This window comes from Podarcis erhardii (genome assembly GCF_964252035.2).
Source record: "Podarcis erhardii genome assembly, chromosome: 9".
Lineage (NCBI taxonomy): Eukaryota > Metazoa > Chordata > Lepidosauria > Squamata > Lacertidae > Podarcis > Podarcis erhardii.
Window position 1 is genome coordinate 39,722,930 of NC_138512.1, and position 23,549 is coordinate 39,746,478.

The window sequence follows — 23,549 nt, forward strand, 5'->3', positions numbered from 1 at the left end:
TGAAATTTACTGACAACTACTTTATGTATTAAAGACAAATCTCATTAGTATTTTATACAGCAAGAATTTAATGTCAAAATGTCTGCATTCAAGTCTGGAATTAAACACATGATATAAACATTAAAAACATGACAACATGCAAATAGAACAGGACCTTTAACAAATAATGCTTAACAATGTAAACACTGTATAAATTAACACAAAATAATTTGTTTCATTAATAAAACAAATATTTAGGATGCAACTAAAATGCAAAGTGATTTACAAGGACCACAATAGTATATAAGTTATTTGTGTGAAGTCAAATTTGGAGGCATTCACTTGGAGTTGTTTGTTTTTGTTTTTCTACAAAAATAAATCTCTCATATGTATCATTTCCTTCTTACATAATACTTTGCTTTTTAACTAAATAATGTTTCCCATCTCCAAAAGAGAAAAGAAAAGAAGTGTGATCCTTGGTAACAAGATTATAACCAACATTTGTAGGCACTTAAAATATGTTAATGCTACCATTCAGCAAAGTAATTACTTAAAAAAAATATTACTTGGATTCCCTTACCTACAATTAGACAAGGCATGAAATACTATGTCATGTTTGAAAGAACCCCATTCTTGCCAAACAAAAACACGTTTGAAACTTTATCTTCACACAAATTCAGTAAATTTATAAGCAATCTGTAAAATAGATAAAGTTAACTCACCCAAACTAATTGCGTGGACCCGATTAAAACTAAAACTACACTCTAGATTTAAAATAAAATAAAACGTATTCCATTTTCATCCAGCTTTTTCTTTTTCTTTTTCAAAAGAATGAGGCCTGATTGGAGATATACAGACGCTGTCCAACATGGTTGCTATTAGCAAGTGGAATTGTTGGTGACAAAGGGTAGCTTGGATAAGAATATGGTCTGGATGCATATGGTAACATGCTGGTTGTTCCAGAAGAGAGAGTAGCGCTAACTGGAGAAATGTTATTTACTGAACTTCGACGGAAATTGTAGTCTGTAAAAAAACAATAATAATCTGAGTTAAGTTTGAATGTACAACAGAGGTTTAACTAAGCAACAAAAGTTAAGAAATAAAACAATGGTCACTGTTTTAGTTTTCTGCAAATCTAGACTATGTAAACAGGTATCTTTCGCCTTTTACTAAAGATTTCCATGCAACCTACACATTCCTCACTCAAAACCTTGCTGCTCACCAACAGCACTGAAGACTACCTATACACATGGGCTACTTTGAGCCAAAGCTCTCTAAAACAAAGTATGACAGGGCCATACAGAGAGAGAGCTTACTTGTCTTGCTTGTACAAAATGAACGATCAGGTGGAACTCTGGCTACCTCCCTGGATGTCCCCAATGAAGACTTTGTGGTGCCATCTAGTAGCCTGGTACAGCATTACAACTTGTCCAGCGCATAACCCATGGCACGGCGGAGGTAAAAGCAATTTACATGACTGTCACATGGAGACAGGAGCTTACATGCTTTGTCCTTCAGCTAAACAACTGTCTATACATTTCAAGCCTCAAAAAGGTCAAAAGCAATGAAGATGGATGATACTGAACTGCGAATCTTGTTACACTAAGAGATGGCTCCTAGTAGCTACAAATACTGGGCACTTAGGGTCTAATTAAACATTATATGCAAATGCCTTTTAGAATAAAATCTTTAAGCTGTTTGTTGGGACTGGGTGGGGACATGGAGTGGAAAAGATTTAGTCCTCCCTCTGCCCTTCTCCACTCCCAATTATCAGCATCTTTCCTCCTGAAGGATCAGAAACTCATTCTGAAGATTAAACACACATGGAATCAGATTTGGAACAGAGATGCCTCCTTTCAAAAGGGTATTTTACTAGTAAGAAAGCCTTCAGTGCTTTATTCACATAGTTGCATATAATGTCTAATTAGCCCCTGCCTAACAGAAAATTCATTTATAGATATCAGTTGCATCTTTAATTTTGCAGAAACAGAGTTATCATGCTGCCACACTGAAGTGTTTTAAATAATGGGTTTCCAAGAGTCCAACCTTAGCAAGTTTTAAATCTTTGCCTTTAAGACTCAATCTACAAGTTAGAAATAAATCAGTTCCAGAGAAAAAGAAAGTGGCAGTACTTTTTATCACATCAATTAGCCAATATTTAACTACCATGCATCTTAGTATACACCTACATCTCTTAACAATTTAAGTATTATTGCTGCAGCACAAATACATTAATAATAACTTGCAGAACTGCAACAAGCCTTTCAAAGGAAAACAGCTAAAAACACATCTATAAATAATTTCCCAGCATGTGCATCTTAAAATTCAATACTGTTTAGTAACAAATTAAATTTCTATTTTATGGCTGACCAACAAAAATTCTTAATTTCCCCACTCAGTTATGCCTTCTAAAATAATACAAGCCGAAATAAGCCACATTATTTTCTCAACACCATAAAAGGAACAGATGAAGCTACTCTTGGTTTTAGCCAACAGATTATATTCTAAAACAGTGTTTCCCAGCCTATGGTTGCAACTTGCAATGCCTGTGCAAGTGGAGTTTATAAGTAAACCCCAAATAATAATTTTTTACTTTTAATCCTTAACTGAAACAATGAACACCTCTTACAACTTTTTGCTTCATTGGCATATTGGAATGCTATGTTGACAAAGAGAAAGGCTCAAGTCTTACATTTTAATGCTTGGAAACTGCTCCCTGGCAGATGCTGGCAGATCAGGTGACAGTTGGCTACAATGTACGCATACACTGCCAGTATTACTGTACTTGCTAAAATGGACTTTATCATGAATAGAACAATAAAAAATATTTATAGTTCATTATAACTACACTATATATTTAAAGTAGTATTACGTACATCACTTTCACACTCATTTAAAGGTAAAGGTAAAGGTAAAGGACCCCTGACAGTTAGGTCCAGTTGCAGACGACTCTGGGGTTGCAGCGCTCATCTCACTTTACAGGCTGAGGGAGCCCATGTTTGTCCGCAGACAGTTTTTATGGGTCATGTGGCCAGCATGACTAAGCCACTTCTGGAAGCCAGAGCAGCACACGGAAACGCTGTTTACCTTCCCACCAGAGCGGTACCTATTTATCTACTTGCACTTTTTTGGTGTGCTTTTGAACTGCTAGGTTGGCAGGAGCTGGGACCGAGCAACGGGAGCTCACCCCGTTGTGGGGATTCGAACCACCAACCTTCTGATCGGCAAACCCAAGAGGCTCAGTGGTTTAGACCACAGTGCAACCCACGTCCTTTCACACTCATGGCTTCCCCCAAAGTTCAGTTCCCCCCAAGAACTGTTGTTTGTTAAGGGTGCTGTGAGTTGTTAGGAAAACCCATTCCCCTGCACAGAACTACAATGCCCAGAGATCCCTGGGTTGTTTTGGGGAATTGTAGCTCTATAGGGAAACAGGGATTTCTAACAATTCACAGCACGCATAACAAACAGTTTCCTGGATTACTTGGGGGAAGCCAAGTGATATAATACTGCTTTAAACATATAGTACAGATGTTTATGTAAACTACACTGTTTATGTAAACATATGTTTATAGAATAACTTTTGTAGCTTTTGAAGCAAAATCCTGCAATCCAAATGGTGGGTGTTCTGACATTCCCATAAACAAAACTGAGAATCACTTTGTAAGTACAGTCGTACCTTGGAAGTTGAATGGAATCCATACTATACTATAAATATTTCAACAAACTGCACATTAATAGGAGTGTTAAGTAAATTTGTCTTTGGGTGCCTCAGGTTGTTGGTTATAAAATAGGCAAACTTGCCATTAAAATGCACAAAGCTGATGGCTGTCAAAGACCTAAGATACAAAATTCACATGACAATGAAGCTATAGATCACCACAGCAAGGAAATGTGAACTTGTGGGTTGCTGTACCAAAAAGGTTGTGACCACTGTTCTAGATGACTTGGCAGAGTTACATATTGGTTCAAAATAAAAACAAGTACATAGCTGTATTATTAGGAAAATGTAAATGCTATACTATAGTTCTTAAAACCTGCATGGACAATAACTTTGTTTTAAGTCTTTTAAAGTGCCATAAATATCATGGCTTGTTTTGCTACAGTAGACTAGCATATCTACTCTCCTGAACTAGGCAGGATTTTTGGGGGGGGGGAGGCATGGGGGGATTAGAAATGATTTAATTTGCAGCCCTCCAGTTAAAGTAGAGTACACAGGTTCAGACCAACTTCATTCCTTAGACTTGCCATTTATTTTTCAACATATTTTAAAGCTCAATGAACCAAAACACAGGCACTACGTCATCAACGTTATTTATAGGCATGCTAACAATATACTAGGTGCTAAACATGAATAATATGTATAAGCTTCTGCCATAATCTAGATAAAAATGTGAAATGAAAAGGGAAAGAATTTAGTGTGACAGTAAAATCAGCATTTGGGGGTGAGACAAAAAAGAAGCAAAAGGAGTAACAATAAATAAAACTTTATGAATGGTAGAAGACATTTTAATATCAGTGGATGGTGTGGGGGAACAGAAAAAATAGTATTAAAACATCAATTAGTTTATATGCAGCTTAAGGAGGTCATAATTCTCAGAGAAAGGCTCATTTAAGCATGATTCTTGTCACACAGAAATTCCTTGTGCCATTAAAAATAATATGAAAGAAAAAAAATATTGTATTTACATATTTTCATATTATTTCTGCCAATAGTTAAATATATACCCTGATCACTCTTTACAATGGAGGAGAATTTGTGACTTTTTACTATTGGGGATTAATTACTAAAGTTACATGCAACATTCAAAACAGAAGTGCAATAATCAAAGCACAAGTTATTTCTCTGCAAATGGCAATTTCATTCCGGGGGGAATTCCAAGCGTTTAACCAAGCATGGATTTGGCCCATTTTTTTTTCTTCAATCAAGTGACTTACCTGCTTACTTTCTCCAAATTTTCCTACACAGGTCCAGACTGGGGAGGTTATGTACCCTTTCTGCAAGCAGTGGAGACAGAATGTAACAATCTTCAAGGTGATGTTAACCCTAACAAAAGTGTATGGAATTCTGGAACTTAATTAACTGGACTATGCATTTTCAGTTTGTTATGTATGTGTAACTTTTTAGTTCTCAACTCACTTTAGGGCACTGATCTTCCGCACACTGAAGTTATGATTAACAACCCCCAATCCTCCTGTACTAGCACACACCTTAAGAAAAAGGGCACCAAGTCCTTCATCAAAAACCGCCACAAAATTCATTATGCAGTACAATACTGTTAAGTTGTGTTGGCATTGCAAAATACACCTTCACAAATATGCCAGCTAAGAATGCAAGAACAGTATGCTGTTGCAGTGCTGATCTCAAGGCATAAGTTTCAGAAGTACTGAGCTCTTCATTTCTAACTAAAAGCAATCTAGAGGTTTCCTTAGTACATTGAAGTCACAGGGTATAGATTTGCATAACATATACTAAAATAAGATCTAAATACAGGGGTCTTGCCGATTACACTGGTCAACAACAAATTGCGTTTTTTCAGTTGATTTAGGACGAAGCTGATGCGCTGAATCCAAAAATCACATTGGTTTTGCTCAATCAGGACAAGTTTTTGAGTTATGGCCACATGTCGTTTTTTTACATTTTTGTTCACATGTACGCTTGTGTGGAGCATTTTAGAAGAAGTTGGTGGGGGTAAAATGCCATGTCGAATAATTGTTTTGATTGAAAATGATTTTAATGACAAGAAGTATTCAGGTCCGATAGTTCTGGGTAATTATGTCGAAAAGTGATCAGTTTGAAGTCATAAAACCTCGAAATCTTCCATAAATTGGTGCTGCAAAGCATAAAGTTGGGGGATCAAAACTAAGTTAATGGGGCAGCCGCCCCACGAAGTGTATAGGAAACTCCACCCGCGCATGCCACAGTACGAACCCAAAGATTGGAGACTGTTCATTGACAGCAGCAAGCGATCACTGAAATGTGTTCTGCTGCACAACGGCAACCAGTTTGCCTCTATACCCCTGGCTCACTCGAGTACACTGAAGGAGAACTACGAAGCGGTGAAGTATGTGCTGGAGAAAATTGGTTATGATCAGCATAAGTGGTTTATTTCTGTTGACCTGAAGATGGTGAACTTTTTGTTGGGACAACAGTCTGGCTTCACCAATTACCCATGTTTTCTGTGCATGTGGGATAGTAGGGACCGTGCTCAGCATTACACGAAGAAGGACTGGCCTGTGCGGGAGGAATTGGTGCCTTGCAGAAAAAGGAACGTCATCAACGACCCTCTGGTGGACAGAGACAGAATACTCTTCCCACCGCTGCACATCAAGCTCGGCTTAATCAAGCAGTTCACCAAGGCTCTGGACAAGGATGGTGACTGCTTCACTTACTTGTGCTAGGCTTTTCCAGGATTGACCATGGAGAAGTTGAAAGCTGGCATCTTTGATGGTCCTCAGATCCGTCAGCTCATCAGAGATCCAGAGTTCGGAAACTCAATGAACGAAGTGGAACTGGAAGTGTGGAAGGCATTTGTTCTGGTAGTGAAGAACTTTCTTGGCAACAATAGGGCCAGAAACTACACAGAACTTGTCAAAAACATGCTGACTGCTTTCAGAAACCTGGGCTGCAACATGAGAGTCAAGATGCACTACCTATTTTCACATATGGACCGGTTTCCTGAGAACCTGGGTTCAATTATTGATGAGCAGGGGGAGAGATTCCATCAGGACATGAAAGAGATGGAGACCAGGTATCAGGGTCACTGGGACGCAGTCAATGATGGCTGACTACTGTTGGACTCTGAAGAGAGACCTCCCTGCTGCTGAGCATTCCTGGAGTTCCAAGAAACGGAAGTTCAAGCCCTGAAGTTTGAAAAATGGTGAAGCAACATGCAATTTACGTGTACTTACCTTTATCAATGCCCACCATTCAGTTTACAGTAAACCTGACCTGATGGAGAGAAACGGATGCCATTTCCTGATTCAGCAGTGCAAAAATACCCTAAATCAGTTGTAGAAATCTAGACAACATTCAAAAAGTAAAAAATTGTTGCCCAGTGTTATGAACTTGATCAGACTCCCATTGGTTTTAGTAAAGGACATAGTTGCCAAACAAACAAAAAATCCCTTTTATACAAGGAAACCTATCTGTTACTTTGTATTTATTTTCAGGTATATTGGCACAGGAAAAATGTTTACTATTTCTCTCTCCTATAAACTTTCACATGTCCATTGAGGCAGTATAACCCATGATCTTCTTACATTTTAATACAGATAATTTAAAGTTGGTTTCCATATCTACCAATAACTGACAATTCTGTGATAGCTCCCTTCTCAGCATCTAATAATAACGTTTTAAATTGTGTTTCCAAACATGGACATTTTTCAGTAATCTAATGTTATTAGTACTTAACTGCAAAAGCCGAATGGTAAGTACAACTTTATACTGTTTGAAAAATCTCTCAACCTCTAGCTATGTTAGATTTTTTGTTGTTGTTATCCTGTTGTGTGAAGTGGCAGGCTGGTTCCTTTCTCTAATAAACAATCAGAAATGTGAAGGCCCCGGGGAGGGAGGGTAGTATGTTTTTTAAAGGCCCCTTTTCCCCTCAGAAGCTTTTTTTCTGAAAAATTGGAAAAATATGGATGATGAAACATTTTCTTTAAAATGATGAACAAAATGTTTAAGACAAAGTGTTCATATATTTACTCCCCCAAAATGATTTCTAAAACTGTGTCCCATCATTATAATTCCTGTAAACTTGAGGACATGCAAGTCCTGAGTACAACTCTCAAATGCAACAGTAAGATGCATTTCTGCCTCTTGGACGGCACTGCCATTGTCACAAGACAAGGAAGGATTCAATGTATTCTTTTGTTTGTGGCCTTCCTTCTGTTGGCATACTTTGTAGATCTGTTTCTATTCTCTTGACTAGGCCTCAAAGGACTAGGAGTGAGAGAAAGTACTGGGGTGCATTTTATCAACTTAAGTTTGTAGCTATTGTACCACTCAATCTTCAGAAATTTGACCCTGCCATAGTAATTCACGCATTTGTGATTTCCAGACTAGACTACTGCAATGTACTCCAAATAGCCTTTGAAGATATACTGGAAACTACAGTTGGTACAAAGTTTGGCTGCCTCGCTTCTGCCTGGGACCAAGAGATTAAGTCAATCATGCCCAAGTTGTTGATAACATTTAAAGCCCTGAACAGTTTGAGTTCATATTACTTTATGTTATCTCCTGTACTTATTCCAGTCAACTCAAATCCTAAGATTTCTGCCTGTAAAATCTATTTGGCTAATAAGACACAAAGAACCAGGACTCTTCTGATGTGGTCCCCCATTTATGGAACTCAACTCCAGTAGTAGTCAGGAAAGCCCCATTTCTTCTCTCTTTTAAACAAGCTCTAAAGAAATATTGTTTTAAAACGGGGTGAGGTTGACAATTGAGCTAGAATAGTTGGGACTTGTTTCCAATGCTGGCTTTCGCCTATTTTATTCTATGTTTGTCTTATTGTTGTATTTTAATTATTGTTACTGAAGTGTTTTAGTTATTGTGAAGCACTTTGTGACACTATTGGTCTGAAAAGTGGCCAGCCTTCTAACTAAATAAATGTACTTTTAAGCCTCTCTTGTACTGCCATGTTTGAAAATTGTTAATACAGATAGGAAAATGGAAGGATAATGAAATGTTTACTGTAAACTGACACAAGTTTAGTCACAGATTTCCATTCAGTTTGCATTTGATTCACGCTTCCCAAACCAATACAAGAATCAAAACAACCTCAAAAATTCTTCTAATTTTTCAATTCAGTTTTCCAGCCAAGTAACGTGTAAATAAATGCATGTACTGGAGTAAAGTATGCATAAAAATGCATATATTAGTGGAAACAATGTACAATGCATACTATTAGGGGGAACTGTTCTACCAAATGTGTGTATCAGGCATCCCCAAACTCGGCCCTCCAGCTGTTTTGGGACTACAACTATCATCCATAGCAAACAGGACCAGTGTATATTATGAAAAATACACACTAAATTCTGATGAATTTTCATGTGGATTGTTATTTTAATTGCAAACTGATGTGGAGATGTGGAAAACTGAAAATGAGAAACTTGGAAGAACCCATAATTGACTGATTCACCCATTCTTACTGGAGATCATTCAAGTCTCACATATAACTATGACTTATATGTGAATATGAAAAGTAATAGAGAGTAGTGATGAAAATAGAGGTACAATTTAGTTCAAATCTAACCTCAGCCATGAGCTGACTAGGTAGCCTTAACCAAGACCCTCTCTCCCTCTCTCAGTCCCCACATATCTCCAAAAATGGAGGAAAATAATTACTTGCCTTGCAAGGTTGTAGAGATTACAACTAGATAATGCACATGAAGCACTTTGAATACTGTATTTTTCGCTCCATAGGGCGCACCGGACCATAGGGCACACCTAGTTTTTTTTGGGGGGAATAAAGGAAAACATTTTTATCCCCCCCCCCCCGCCCCAAAGAGCAAAGAAGCCAAGACAGTGAGCGGGATCTATCCCGCTTGCTGTCTGGGCTTCCTCTTTAGCCACGCGCAACCTCTCCAGCTGGGAGAGGCTGCACGCAGCTTTAGCAGAAGCCAAGACAGCGTACGGGATGGATCCCGCTCGCTGTCTTGGCTTCATTTTTAGCCGCGGGGCTGGGGCGGGGGAAGCCCGAGCTTCCCCCGACCCAAGCCCCCAGAACAGGTCCGGGAGCGGCGGCAAGGTTGCGTGCAGCCTTGCCACTGCTCCTGGAGCTTGCGGGGCTGGGGGCGCGCTTCAAAGGTTTGCGCATAGCTGCCTGAAGCCCGGGGAGCGCAGCGGGAGTTGGCGCTGCGCTCCCCGGGCTGCAGGCTGCTATCCGCAAGCCTTCGGAGCCCTGCAGGAACTCCCACCGCACTCCGAAGGCTTGCGGATAGCTGCCTGAAGCCTGGAGAGCGAGAGGGGTCGGTGCGCACTCCAGGTAAACTGCTGGTTACGAGAAGTCAGCAGAGACAGAAGTACCAAACCTCACCAACCAGACCATATTGTACAGTACAATACTTCAGTCATGTAAAAGTCACACCAGGCAAGTCAATTAGGAGGCTACTGCTATGCAAGATTGGATCCAAGAATAATACAAAAGGAATGGGTTTGGGAGGAAAGGTAACTCAGAGCAGTAATAAGTACGGTACTTAAGAAACAAGTAAGGTAGTATAATCAACTGAAAAAAATCCAAACTGGCAGCTGACTGAGCCTGAGACTTCCCTCAGATTATAAATGCTGTACAGGCATCCTCCCACTTACATGCAATCAACTCATGCGCAACTGCATATACACACAGGCCTTGGCAATAATAATTTAATTCATAACCCGCCCGACATGTCTTCTGATTTGTAACATTAATCATGTAGCTGGATAGCACTTTCTCCTGCAGATGTGACCTCAATCATGCTTTATCTCCTGGTTGAGTTTTCACAAACCCTTTATTTTACAACCTCTAAGGCCTTATCAACTATAAATTAGACCTTTTCACAAAGGAAGTGGGTAGCTTTTGCAAACAGTGACTATTTGCTTGTAAAAAGAGCTTAGGAAGGTTTGGGGAAATATTTTACCACTCATAGCTTAAAAAACCAGAGGTGGGAAACTTTTTCAAGTGCAAGAGCTGTATCGCCTTCTGAGGGCCACATGCTGGTGCTTGACAAACACATCTCTAAGGACAGTAAATGCCTCCCAAAGCCCTGAGAAAAGTTAACGCATTTGCGTAACTCCATCCCCAAACAACTTTACTGTATCATTTTTTTTTCTGCAATCCCCCTCAACGCAAGTATGTGATTGAAATGAAAATTAACTGCCACTGCCTTTTCAATAAAACTAGAAGAAGCCTCAATCTTAAAGGCAAAGATCCCAGATGAACATGGTCCAAAACAACAAAGAAAATCAGATTTACACTGAAGATTAAATGTATTCTTGCTCTCTAGCATGCTGCTGCTTGACAGTTAAAAAGATGAAACTGAGTATCTGACAGGTGCGTTCTGAGGCAAAAAGTACAAAGTCTCTACATCCCTTGGTGTATGTAAAAGATTCTAAAGTATCTCTGGAGTATAAAATGCAGGCTTTTCCATAGAGCTTGCTTACTAATCACCAGGGGCCACTATGAAGTCTTATTTGCTTTAGATTAATTATTCATTCTCCTAAAATAATGAACACCAAGAACCACAACAACACTAATAAAAGTTTTAAGAACTTACCCAAGTGTAGCAGCGCAAACTGTGCTGCTAATTCTTTTGCATCTTCTACTGTTGTGCAGAGTTTGTCTGGCATAAAATAACTTTGGGATCCATTTGCAACAGTAGGAATAACAATCTTGTACACTAGTAGAACCTTTCCATCTTGACTTGTAGTTGAATACAAGTAATATTCTGGAGGAGCCCAGTTATTTTTGTTGCAGTAATAATCTAACTGCATTGCTGCAGAACTAAAATGACTAGATTTTAACGAGTACATGCTAATTGGAGTAAGCTTTGTTCCAGGAAAAAATGGGTAAGTACACCTTTCAATTTCAGGAGGACTTGGACTGTGCTGTCCATTAAGTCGAATTGGGAGACTGGCTGGCTTCGGTAGTGATTTTTGGTGACCATCTTCTTTGTTTGCAAAGACAAGAAGGTTTTCAGAACTGGGACTAATTTGTCCATTCAGATGTTGTCTCCAGGTACTCTCTTTGTTTACTGGCTTGGCCAGTGTTACCTCAATGCTAGCTCCATCAATGCATTTCCCATTCATTACTGACATAGCAGCAACTGCATCATCTCGGTTGAAAAAATGAACAAAAGCATAATCTCGAAGTTTCTTTACACGCTCAACAGCTCCTGGTTTAAATTTGTTAAATTCAGCCTTAATTGTTTCTTCCGTAGTCGAGATCATCAAGTTTCTAACATATAATACTTTGACTCTCTGCATGGTTTCTTCATCAACCTCTTTTTCTGGGTCTGCCCAATCAACCTGAATAGTATGGCCCCACAACTGGAATGTTCCTATGAAAGAAAAATGAAATGAAAATGCATCAATTTTTAACATTTTCCATAGTTACCTAAGAATGTTCATCTACTTCTCCCTTCACCCCACAACCCCCAAAAGCCTTTCCAAATGGTTGATGGCTGTCATAAGCAATGTGGGATGGGGCATCATGGTTGATTTGCAGGGAACCAAATCAGAAGAGCGCCAAAAATCAACTCTCAGCTACACAGGAAAAACACAAATTTGCTTTATGTAAGAAGGCTCATTGTCATTTCTTCATTTCTCACTTCAGTATGTTAGGGCTGAACTAGCTGTGATGGCAGCAGATCAGTATAATAAAAACCCAAATTGACTCTATCAGGTATGAAATGGTGGTCCAATTTTAAGAACAAGTGTGTGAGAGAAAAGGACTTGAACACAGGCTTCAAAGTAAACTGTAGCCGGGGCATAATTTAGCATTCCTCACCTATGTGCTGCCCATTTTGTTCTTAATCAGATTCACCTCTCCCTGCTTTCTACATGGCTAGGGAACAAGAACCTGCCACTATCTCATCAAGGTTAGCTCTTAGTGAAGTCCATATCTAGGAATGAAGTGGCTTGAAAAGAATGTGTTTACACTTTATATGAAAAACAAAGATTTACCAGGAATCAATTTTCTTCGTGCCATAGCTGCAGCTCTGTGGGATTCATATTCTACGAATGCAAAACCACGATTCTTTGTCTTGTCAGTTGCACTTGGATAAACAATAACATCTACTACACCTTCTGTAACTTTCTTCATTTCATCTAAGATCTCCTCTTTCTTCTTTTCTTTTGGGATAGCTCCAATAAATAGTCTGCAGTTATCCAAACTTACACAAACACCAATAAATTTTCCAGGACGGATCTCATAATTATTAAGGATCCTAATGGCAAGCTGAGCTTCTTCTTTGGTTGTATACATTACAAATGCATATCCACGATTCTCACCACTAAATTCCATCATCAGTCTAAATTCATAGATCTTCCCAGCTCTTTCAAAAACAGGAACTAGTTCATCTTCATACATATCACGGGGAATTTTCCCTACAAAAACTTCACAGCCTCGAGGTGGTGGTGGACCTTCCCAACCTTAAAAAAATGGTTCAGCACATTATTACAAATGCTATGAGACAAGATACATTCCCAATAAGAACTTTAACATACATGTCTTAACACATTAGGAAATTTCTAATTTGTTGTTTCCTGTATGATAAATAGATGGGGTAAAATATCTGTTTTATTAATGGAGTTCGAAAATAGTTTAATAGCTCTATTCCCCTATTCCCCTACCCCATCCTGCTTGTTAGTGATTTCAACTGAATTTACTGCAAAATATGGTCAGAATTATAGCCTAGTTTAACAAGCAGGAATAAATCAATTTGAATCCAGTTACTTTATCATAAGCTAGGATAGGTCAAATTATGGAAAGTGTAGTTTCCTGTAACATTAAGCACAAAAAGGATCTGCGCTATTTGAAAAACTAACTACAGAGTTCTCAGTCAATGTTAAATTGACCTACATTACACGTATTAATTCAAAATCTGTTCCCTCACTCCCACTCCAAAGCTTAACATTCTCAAAACACACAGGTTTGCTTTCTTACCCGGTGGAGGTCCACCAAATTTTCGTTGTCCATTTTCTTGAACCATGTTGTAGCCAGTCTTTTCCATAAGAGCCAATAAGGCAGCCTCATTCTGAGTACCAGTTCTGACTTTACTGCACCCGTTCGTTACATCTGTGTGTTCTTCATTCATTGCTGTAACGTCTTCTGCAAACTGATAGAATGTTCATAGTGTTGCTTAAACAGAAAGCACAATTTCTTATTTCATGTTAAGATCCTATTATTGAAAAACCTTTATTGAAAAGTAGTTATATGTTTAAGTAGTCTGATATATTTCAAAGAAAATTCATGACATAGCTATATATGCTTGCTAATTTCCAGGATCATGTTTTAAATTACGTATCAAATTTTAATGTAGATTTTAGTACATGCTGTATAGTTTTATTATGCAGTCTATTCCTGAACCCCAAAACAATATATGAATATAATATAAACTAGCAAAGTGAAACAAAATGTTTAAAGAGTTTATAGTGTTTTAGCTTTATTAGTGCAAATTACTTTAGATAAATGTGCATGTGCAATGAACTGCAAGCTTCTGAAAATGCTTTTATAAACTGCTAAATGTTCTCAGTAATTCTTGTTATTTCAAATGTGATCCTCCCTCTTTCATCTAGAAGCTATTATCTGTAATGGGAAGAAGCTAAAATAACAAAACAGAACTGAAACACAGTTAACCATTTACAGGTGCTAAGAACTATTTGATTAGCAATCAATTTCTGTTGTTAATGCAAATAACCATATTTTCTGGTAAGACAAAGTGTTGGGTTAAGTAGTCCCCTTCCCTTCTCATGCAGCAAGGAGTACTTGCTGAGCTTACTTTTTATTTCAAAAGATCTCTGCTCAAACTAACCAGCTTTGAAGTTGGCTTGTTTGCAACTAACCTTTTTTTTGTTGTTGTTATTATAAGCCAGGATTCCCAGTGCATACATATTGCTGAGTATAGATTCTCTGAAATTGTAGAGTTAGAAGGTACCTTGAAGGTCACCTAGTCCAACCCCCTGCAATGTAGGAATCTCTACTAAAGCATCCATAACAGATGGCCATCTGACCTGTGCCAAAAACCTCTAATGAAGGTGAGTCCACCACCTCCCAAGAAAGTCTGTTCCATATTAAAACATAGATTTAATATGAAGGTTTTCAACTAGGATCCAATTTAGCATGTTTGACTTACATTTATTATACATAATATCGCTTAATTCTGCATGCTATATAAAAACCTTTCTCCCAAAGCAAGTCAATTAATGTCTCTTATTACAAAGGGGGGAAATGCACAATGCAATTAAAAAAAATATATTCAAACTGATTCAAATGTTTACTTGAAAATTGATTTTGTTGAAATACCTGTAAATATTTTAAAACATGACAACTCAGTAGCATGCACTTTCCTTACTCTGTTTGAAGGCACTGAACAATTCATTTTATGAAACAGTGCATTTTATTGGTGCTCTCAGAGATCCAAACCTCACAGTCTTCCTAGAGATACTGGTGAGCCCCTTGTGCCAAGCACAGAAAGTGAAGCATTTCCACGAGAAATATACTGCACTAGAAATTTTTCTACTCCTCCCCCCCCCCAGCCCAATTGCCGGATTTTAACAAAGAACATGGTACCAAAGATTTCTAGACTCCTGGTGCACACATTCGCAATTTTAGTAGTGCTTCTAACATGGGCATTTGGGTCAGGTCTTCAGTTACTTTTATTTACTTAATTACTTGATTAGGGAGGGAGCGCTAACCCCATGGCTTCTAATATGAAACTGAAGACCACCTTGTGACTTTTCTATAGAGGCGGCGTGGTTTTCTTTTACTAGGAGTGCGCCCGAAGCCTCCTCTTTTGGACACAGTATTTTCAAGATGTGGATGTGGTGGTTTCTCCAAGAGCACCAGGTCCCTGATGCTCCCGCGAACAGGAGCTAATGCCGGCATCAACCCCAATAGAAACTCAAAAACCAGGCATTTCTGGGGCAAGATCCTAAAGCGGCCCACGGGCCGGTGATATGGCCAAATCGAGACTTCTGGGCTGCGCAAGTCTAAGTCTGCCAACGTGGAGCGGCAAAACTTCGACCTACCGGCCGGCTCCCCCTACCCCCTTCCTAATACCTTATAGGCAGGGGGACCAATCTTAACCCGGAACAGGGGTGCGATGGATCAGACGCAGGGCCTACAGGCCGCATCCGCGGGTGGGAGGGAGGAGAGGACGGCAAGGCCGGCTCGCCTGCCGTTCCCGTTTCTACCCCGCCTTTCCATTTTCTCCTCGGCTCTTTCTCAGGGTGGTTTGCCTTAAACCCCGGGGCTCCCTCGGTTCTGTTTCCGGAAAGGCGAGGAAATGGAGAAAGGCCGTTTCTACTGTTCGAATTGTGCCCGTCGCTTCGCCCAGCTCGTGTGAACGTCTCCGCTGGCCCTCGCCCGTCCCGCCCTTCCGTGGGCCCTTTTCCCAAGCCCTCACGAACGACCGCTTCCCCTTCCCTTGAGAAACCGAGACAGGGAGCGAGGAGGCAGAAGGGAAAGGAGCTCAGCGCCGACGGCGGCAGGGCAGGAATTACTTGAACCCCCTCACATTACCACTGCCAACCTTGTCGCCCAGGCAGGTTCCTACCGCCTGGGACGGAGGTGGGTGGGGGGAAAGAAGGCTTCCTTCTCTTGTACAGAGGGGCGAGAACACGATGCCGCGCCACGCCTTCTCACCCGTGTGGCACACGCGCATCTGCCGCACTCGCCCGTCTGAGTTTGCGCCGGCTGCTTTTTTCGCGTGACGCCTCACAAAGATTGACGGCGGCCGCCTGCCAATGGGAACCCTTGAACCCCGGCGGAGCAGCACGAGGACAGGTGGGAGGGTTCGCTTTCTTTAAAGAGGTGGAGGGGCGTGCGTCGCGCGCGGTTTCCCGCAGGAGGGGAGACGGTTGCAAATCCCAACGGACGCGCCTCCCCCGTCTAACAATTCTCGTCGATGGTCAGAAGCAGCCAATGGGAAAGGAGCTGCCAGCTCATAGGCTGAATAAGGCACGTTAACTCGCAAGTAGGTTCCATGGTAAGTAAGTAGGTTCCACTTACTCCCAAGTAAGTGTGAGCAGGGTTGAAAGGAAACGGGAAAGATGCAACATAGCTACACACCCTGGCCTGGTTCCCACAACACGGTAAGCCAAACTGTGGCTGACAGAGGAATAGGGAACCATTGGTGCTCTGTATGCAATTAGGGTTTTTTGTGACACAAAACAAACAAATAAGCAAGGAAAGGTACATATAGGACTCCGACTCCCATCAGCCAGCATGACCAATAGCCAGGGATGATGGGAAATGTAGTCTCAAAGGCCAAATGTTCCCTCACTCTGGCTTACATTGCCACTTTTTTCCTCCCACACCACTTGGCTAAGCCCAGATTTGGCTGGTGGTTAAACTCTCGCCTCACTAACTGAACTGCAGTCAGTGTGGCACCAGGCTACCGTTTGGCCTCCAGGCATTCCTATGATCCACGAAGCAATTCAAAAACAGGCATTTTACAGCTTAGCATTATTCCCCACATTACAGCTGAAAAGATATTAAAGAATATATTTTCCTTCCAGATAACAATCAAACAGTTGCAATAAATTTTAATAGCTCCACCCCAGGGAAGTTAATGATGCCTAAGTGTGATTCTACTGAAATGAATCTCAATTGCAGGCCTGCAGCCAACAATTTGGCTGGTAAAATATGGTGCAAAAAGCCATCCCCACAGCTTCTTTCCAGAGGCAGTGGGACACTCACATCACCAGAACTGGGATGGGATGGTTGTTAGCCAAGAGGCAGGCCAGCTGTTCAGCACAGTTCTCAGGTACTCCATAACAGCTCAGCCTGTACTGAGCAGGAAATTTGTTTGAGCAGCCAAGCCCATAGAAAGCAGCTATCAAAAGCCAGGTGGGGTCCTCACATCACTAAGTTTTGCTGGTGTTGAAAGTTGCAGTACCTTATCTAGCCCTGTGTGGTGGTGGTGCAGCAGAGATTAGCAGTTTTCTCTGCATGGAAGCTACTGAGACAGAGTTCCCTGCTCAAAATCCTCAATGCCTTACCTTTGGCTGTGTCTCTGGCCTCACCTCATGCATCAGGGATGTGGAACTTGAGGCCTGTGGGCCAAATGCAGTCCTCCAGGTTTCTTTTGGGACTCTTCCTTGGCCACACACACTATCCCCAGGCCAAAGCCCTCACCAGTCTTACCTCACCCCCTTCCTTGAGCATTTTTGCCTGGCTGGAATGTGATGTTGAACTCGGATAATGCCTTTTTTGTGAAGAAACCAGCCTGCTGTACCAAAGTGAAATGTACCGTATTTTTTGCTCTATAAGACTCACTTTTTCCCTCCTAAAAAGTAAGGGGAAATGTGTGTGCGCCTTATGGAGCAAATGCAGGTTGCGCAGCTATCCCAGAAGCCAGAACAGCAAGAGGGATTGTTGCTTTCACTGTGCAGCAATCCCTCTTGCTATTCTGGCTTCTGAGATTCAGAATATTTTTTTTCTTGTTTTCCTCCTTCAAAAACTAGGTGCATCTTGTGGTCTTATAGAGCGAAAAATACGGTATATTCTTTGCTCTGCCCACTTTTGCCTCTGGCCTGATATTACCATGAGGCTCCCAAAAGTGTATGCGGCCCTCAGGATGAAAAAGGATCCCCCCACCCCTGCCTTGTGGGTTTCTGTCAGTTGTCTCTTTCTTCCCCCTTCTCTGCTGTCCACACTTTACACCAGCTGACCTTGTGCTCTCCCCTATTCTGCACAGACCGTAGAAGGAATGTGGCCATTTTCCGAGCTTCAGCAGAAAGGTGCTGGCAATCATCACCTTTGTTTTCCTTCTCTTCTTCCCTGGGCTTGTAGCCTGCAGTGTCTGCCTTTCTTGGCTTGTTGCCATCTTGTCCTTACATACAGTTCTAATGCCAGCCTTATGCATGCTGCCCAGTGGAGACTGGTCTATAAAAATGAATGGGGCTTTGCACCATCTACTCCATTCTGCTCTCAGACAGACCCCACCTGCCTGACATCTTGCTTACAAACACTTCAGGGGTTAGCGCAACCTATCCACTTCATCTTTAGGTCTCAATGTTGACCATGTACAACTCGGCAGGGAGGAGAATGGGGACAAAACTATAATTATTTGTTCCGCCTACCCCCTGTCTTCTACCAGTGCCCACCTCCTTCTGAATTCCCATGAGAAGTTCCAAGTCTCACAGTATTGTGAGACGCCATTGTGATCACCAGGCTGCTCCTTCCTGTCTTGCCAGATGTTGCAAAGCAGGACTATGATCTCGTTGCCGTGGCAGTTGGGTCATTGTCTCTTTACACACCACACAATTGCACCTCTTCTCTCTCACTGTGTCTCCTGTCTGTGAGAATGATCTGACCTCAGGACCTGCCCAGGATATTTTTCAGCCTGAGGAAGAAGGGAATGGAATAGCACCCTCCACCGCACTTGGGGCTAAGTTAGGGTCCCAGGTCAGGTTGTGTGGCATAAATAGCTCTGTCCTTCAACAGAGGGCAATGGCCAGAAACTCAGGAGCAACAGATGACTGCTACCACCTGAGGTGGTCATGGCATTTAGTCTAAGGGTATGTCTGGCTCTGCTAGGCTAGCCTGCCCTTGCAATCTACCACTTTTGATAGCACACACACACCACCTATCTCTGCTTTTCCAGATAAGTGCCCCAACTTCAGTTTGTGTGTTCCACTGTTTCTCTCTCCCATCATCGAATCTCACTTGCATTCAGCACCTTGTTTCAAACTCTTTTCTGTTTCTTCCAAGGTTAAAAGGGTACAGCTGTAGGCAGCAGGGCTTCACTGCCACCAGTACAATGCAATCAGCAATAAGTATTAATCCAGAAAAACTAAGTTGTTATTGTGGTTTTTTTGTTGCTCCCACTTAGCTTTATCGGGTACTTTACATTCTCTCTTTTTAAAACAACATTTACACACACATTATATATAATAAATACAGAGATATTAAAAACTCAATATCTTAAATGTTATTTGCAGAATTTTAAATACCGTTTTCATACACTGTAATTACAGTTTAACTTTCAGCCCCCATTGTTTTCACAGTGGCATGTGATCCATCTCTAAGTCCTACATTTATGTTCTAGTAAATTGCTGAGTCCCAACTTCTGAAAATTCTCTTGGGGGGTTCTTAAAAATACAGTTAACCTAATTATTTCTGTTTAAATCCATATCTTGCATTATAGTTTGGATTTTGATTTTTATTACTTTGACATGTTTTTGTAAAAAATATTCTGGATCTTGCACGGATGTATACAATTGGAATTTGCTTTTCTTATGGGATGGTTTTTAATTAGATCATTGGAACATTTCATTGATTAGCTCAAGCACTCTTACTACATACAGTAGAAGTGCCACTCTAATTTGCAGTCTCATCTACTTAAGGGAGTTCAGCATTTGTACAGACTTTTGCTGTAATAAGTTGTTGTTGTTGTTGTTGTTATAAAGTGCATTATGGCCTGCAAAATGAGGATAAGGTTCACAGCAGAAAGTGCAGAAGAACACGAGGCTGACAGAATCGTATGTGCTTTTGTGTCTTGCTTTCAAGCTTCACTTCGATGAATACATCTCCCATGTGCACCTGTCACTTGACACAGGTAGATCATTTTACCTTAATAATGGCAGATCATTGTCAGCTATCAGACTGAAACTTCAGACAATTTAAGATTGACTATATATTTTGTTAGAATTAATACCAAGGAATAATAATGCTGTATCAGTGTTCAGTTCAACAGGAGGATGCCGCTAAGCAAGGGCTGAAGTGTGGCATGGGTGGCCTCAGTTCTTTGAATAATCATTTGCCTTAAATATTACAATTTTGGGCAGGGTTTCTCATTACAGCAGGGATGGGGAGCCTGAGGATCTCCAGATGTTGTTGGATCTCTGTTCCCATAAGCCTTAACCAGCACGGCCAATGATAAGGGAATGTCATACAACAGCATCTGAAGAGTCATGGGTCCCCCATCCCTGCATTCCAGCAAACATCCCTTAAGTCAATGCAAATGATTAAAAGAACTGGAATCTTGATTCTCATGCACAGAAAAAAGCAAGATAAATTATTTCCCCTTCCCCATTAATCTTGTCTGTGCAAAACCTCAGACTTGGCTTCAGCTGCTGTGGTACAAACAGTACTTTGCAGCTTTGAAACTTCTGCTACTGAACAAGTGGGACAGAGAACATCACTACAGAATTGTACCAGTTGTTCCTGTTGTTCCATTGTAGACGAACAACTCACAGAATGCTGACCAAGACACAGGCAGTGCAGCCCAGGTGAACTGTGATTCATCACCAAAGAGAAGCAGATATGATCTAATTAGTCTCACACACAATAAATAAATTTTAAAAGGAACCTGGCATTAATGCTGTCCTCCATTTTTGCTCATGACCAACTACTGTACTGAAAAGCTGTGCCATAGAAGAAAGATATCAGTGGGTTATGTTGCACTGGAATTTGAGCCAGGATTGAGCAACAGTTAGTTTTTTTGGTTGTACCAACAGTTAATATTCAGAAACCTTCTGAAGAGTCATGGGCTTCCCCATTAAAACACCAATACAAAACTCTTCAGATTCTTAGAAAGTATATATGGATAAGTACCGTAATTGTTCTATGGTGGATATAACCAGGACCAGCCCTACCATTAGGTAGAGTGAGGCAGGAGGGCAGGGAGTGTCATATGTCCTGTCAGATATACCCTAAGCTAGCCTGCTGTCTTCAGATGCAGTGAAGGATACTGTACCAGTGTTAAAGCAAGATTCAACTGCCATTTCAGCTGCTTTCTGTATATGAAATGGGAAGAGATACCATCTTGTTCTCGCCACGGGCAGCAAAATGTCTTACCCTGAGTGCTTTCCGATTTAAAATAAGTCTGCAAATAATGGATGTTTGTTTCCTACAGCTCTTTCTTTTCATTGAGAGTATGAAGTGGCGTGCATTGATTCTACCACATGCTGGGGGGGGGGAGTAAATTATAAGGTTGGTGGCACTATCCTTGTTTCCTTGACAAATTCATTTTGATTTCCATTTGGTTGACAATTACCTGCTTGTCCCAAATAACTGGTCTCAATTCCATCATCTGGGAAAATGTAGGAAGCATGGCTGAGTTTTGTGGAGACAATAAACCATTATGCAAATGATCAAACCCTAGGGGCTGCTTTCAGAAAAGAGCACCTTGTCAGATCAGCAATACTCCCCCCCCCAAGTTGGAGGCCAGTATGTTTCAGGAGTCAAGCAGATAGCCAGCTTCTGTGAGGGCTGCAGGGGATGATTGATGGAGGCCATTTATCTTATCTAGAAGATGACAGGACTATACAATCTGGAAGAGAAGGGAGGGCCAAGCTCCTCTTTATTCTGAGGACTGCCTTCTTTCTCCCTGCTTCTGTCCTCATTGCACTTGCCCCCTGCTCCTGCCAGCAACTTCTGTTCATTTCACAAACCCTTCTGAATCGAAAGTTTTGTTTCACTGGGAGAGGGTCAAGCTTTGTCTCCTTGTGAGAGCATGTCTGTGCCTCCCATTGCTATGACTTTCAGCTCATCCAAAGTTGCAGCTTCTCCCCCAGTTGGTTTGGTGTTGTAATGCTAAAGAGAAAGGGATGATCACGTGCAAGAAGTACCAATTGCCATGGTGTTTTACTGCAGCAGTTGCCTGTTTAGACTGTGCCCCCAACCACTCCTCACTCTAAGATCTGGACTACCAGAGATCAGCAGAGTTGCTGCATGGCTTGTGGGTATCAGGGATGAAGAGTCAGTGTTTTATTCCCTCCTACCCACCCCCTTTGCAGAAGGAAAAAAGGCTCCCATGCAAATGAAACTGACCACAGCAGGAAGTTTTTCAAATTTGCATCTCAAAAAGAGGGAATGGCATGGTTGGAAGGGCCCCACATTCACATTGTTTGGGTTCATGTGTGCTAGCAGTAGAGTTGGAATCACACCAGTCATTATGCGTTGGCTGGGTGCTCTACTCCAGATAGTTCTATTGGAGCTATGAATCACAGCCCTAGACTTCTTCAACTAGTTTTCCATTTACAAGCCCCCACCATTAAGCTATCTCACTTTTTAAAACTGTCTTCATCTTACACTCAGGCAGCCTGCTACAAAGATAGTCAATGTGGTGTCATCCAAATGTTTTGTTTTACAACTCTCTTCAGCCCCAGCCAGCATGGTGGCCAGGGATTGTGGGAGTTGATAGTCCGAAACATGGAGGTCACCAGTTTGCCTACCCCTGCATTACTGAGTCCAGCTATTTTGAGGCAGTTTGAATTGGCCTGGCAAAATGTACATTATCTACTTGGGAACAGGTGCCCAGATAGAAGTTACCTAAACGTAAGGTACAGTGCAGTGACATCACCACCAGAAAACAATGGGTAACTCTGTGAGCCATTAGCAGCCGGTATGAATATGCCCCCATGTGGACCATTCCAACAACGCCCAGGAAACATTTAATTTTGATGGCTTTCCCTGGTATAGTCATAATTGGCTCCAACATTGAGTGTCTATTTACACAAGCAACTAACCACAGTTAGTAAGTTAGGTCTAGGACAGAAGATAAGCAGAACCCATTTTTTCAATGTATCTTCTCTCTTTTATAAAGGCATTGTTGGCCACCTGCTATTCTGTTTTCTTCAACATCTGCAAACCGAGTGATTTATAGTTATTTGAGCAATTACAAGCCTCTGCCGAGAAGATTATAGGAACTGTGTAAAGCAGATATACATATACAGTGATATCTCGGGTTAAGTACTTAATTCATTCCGGAGGTCCATACTTAACCTGAAACTGTTCTTACCCTGAAGCACCACTTTAGCTAATGGGGCCTCCTGCTGCTGCTGTGCCGTCGGAGCACGATTTCTGTTCTCATCCTGAAGCAAAGTTCTTAACCTGAAGCACTATTTCTGGGTTAGCGGA

At 41.2% G+C, this 23,549-nt stretch overlaps 1 protein-coding gene and 1 long non-coding RNA gene across 10 annotated transcripts; one reads left to right on the plus strand and one right to left on the minus strand.

Annotated features, from left to right (window-relative positions):
- Nucleotides 1-342: 342 nt before the first annotated feature.
- Nucleotides 343-19,353, minus strand: RBM46 (RNA binding motif protein 46). Of its 8 annotated transcripts, XM_081875366.1 has the most exons (6): nt 18,767-19,353; nt 13,626-13,797; nt 12,644-13,111; nt 11,236-12,018; nt 4,915-4,974; nt 770-1,002 (listed from the first exon to the last, which is right to left on the minus strand). In XM_081875366.1, the coding sequence occupies exons 1-5, from the start codon at nt 18,806-18,808 to the stop codon at nt 4,919-4,921; spliced, it is 1,521 nt and encodes a 506-aa protein (XP_081731492.1). In that variant the 5' UTR covers nt 18,809-19,353; the 3' UTR covers nt 770-1,002; nt 4,915-4,918. The 8 variants fall into 8 exon arrangements, with proteins under 8 accessions (XP_081731487.1, XP_081731485.1, XP_081731486.1 ...); XM_081875361.1 differs by lacking the exon at nt 4,915-4,974 and having other exon boundaries at nt 343-1,002; nt 18,791-19,340; XM_081875359.1 differs by lacking the exon at nt 4,915-4,974 and having other exon boundaries at nt 343-1,002; nt 18,767-19,340.
- LOC309349487 lies at nt 16,524-20,996 on the plus strand. 2 transcript variants are annotated; one of them, XR_014159955.1, is made up of 3 exons: nt 16,524-16,656; nt 20,096-20,244; nt 20,870-20,996. It is a non-coding gene; the product is annotated as an uncharacterized lncRNA (long non-coding RNA). The 2 variants fall into 2 exon arrangements; XR_014159956.1 differs by having other exon boundaries at nt 16,640-16,774.
- Nucleotides 20,997-23,549: the final 2,553 nt, after the last annotated feature.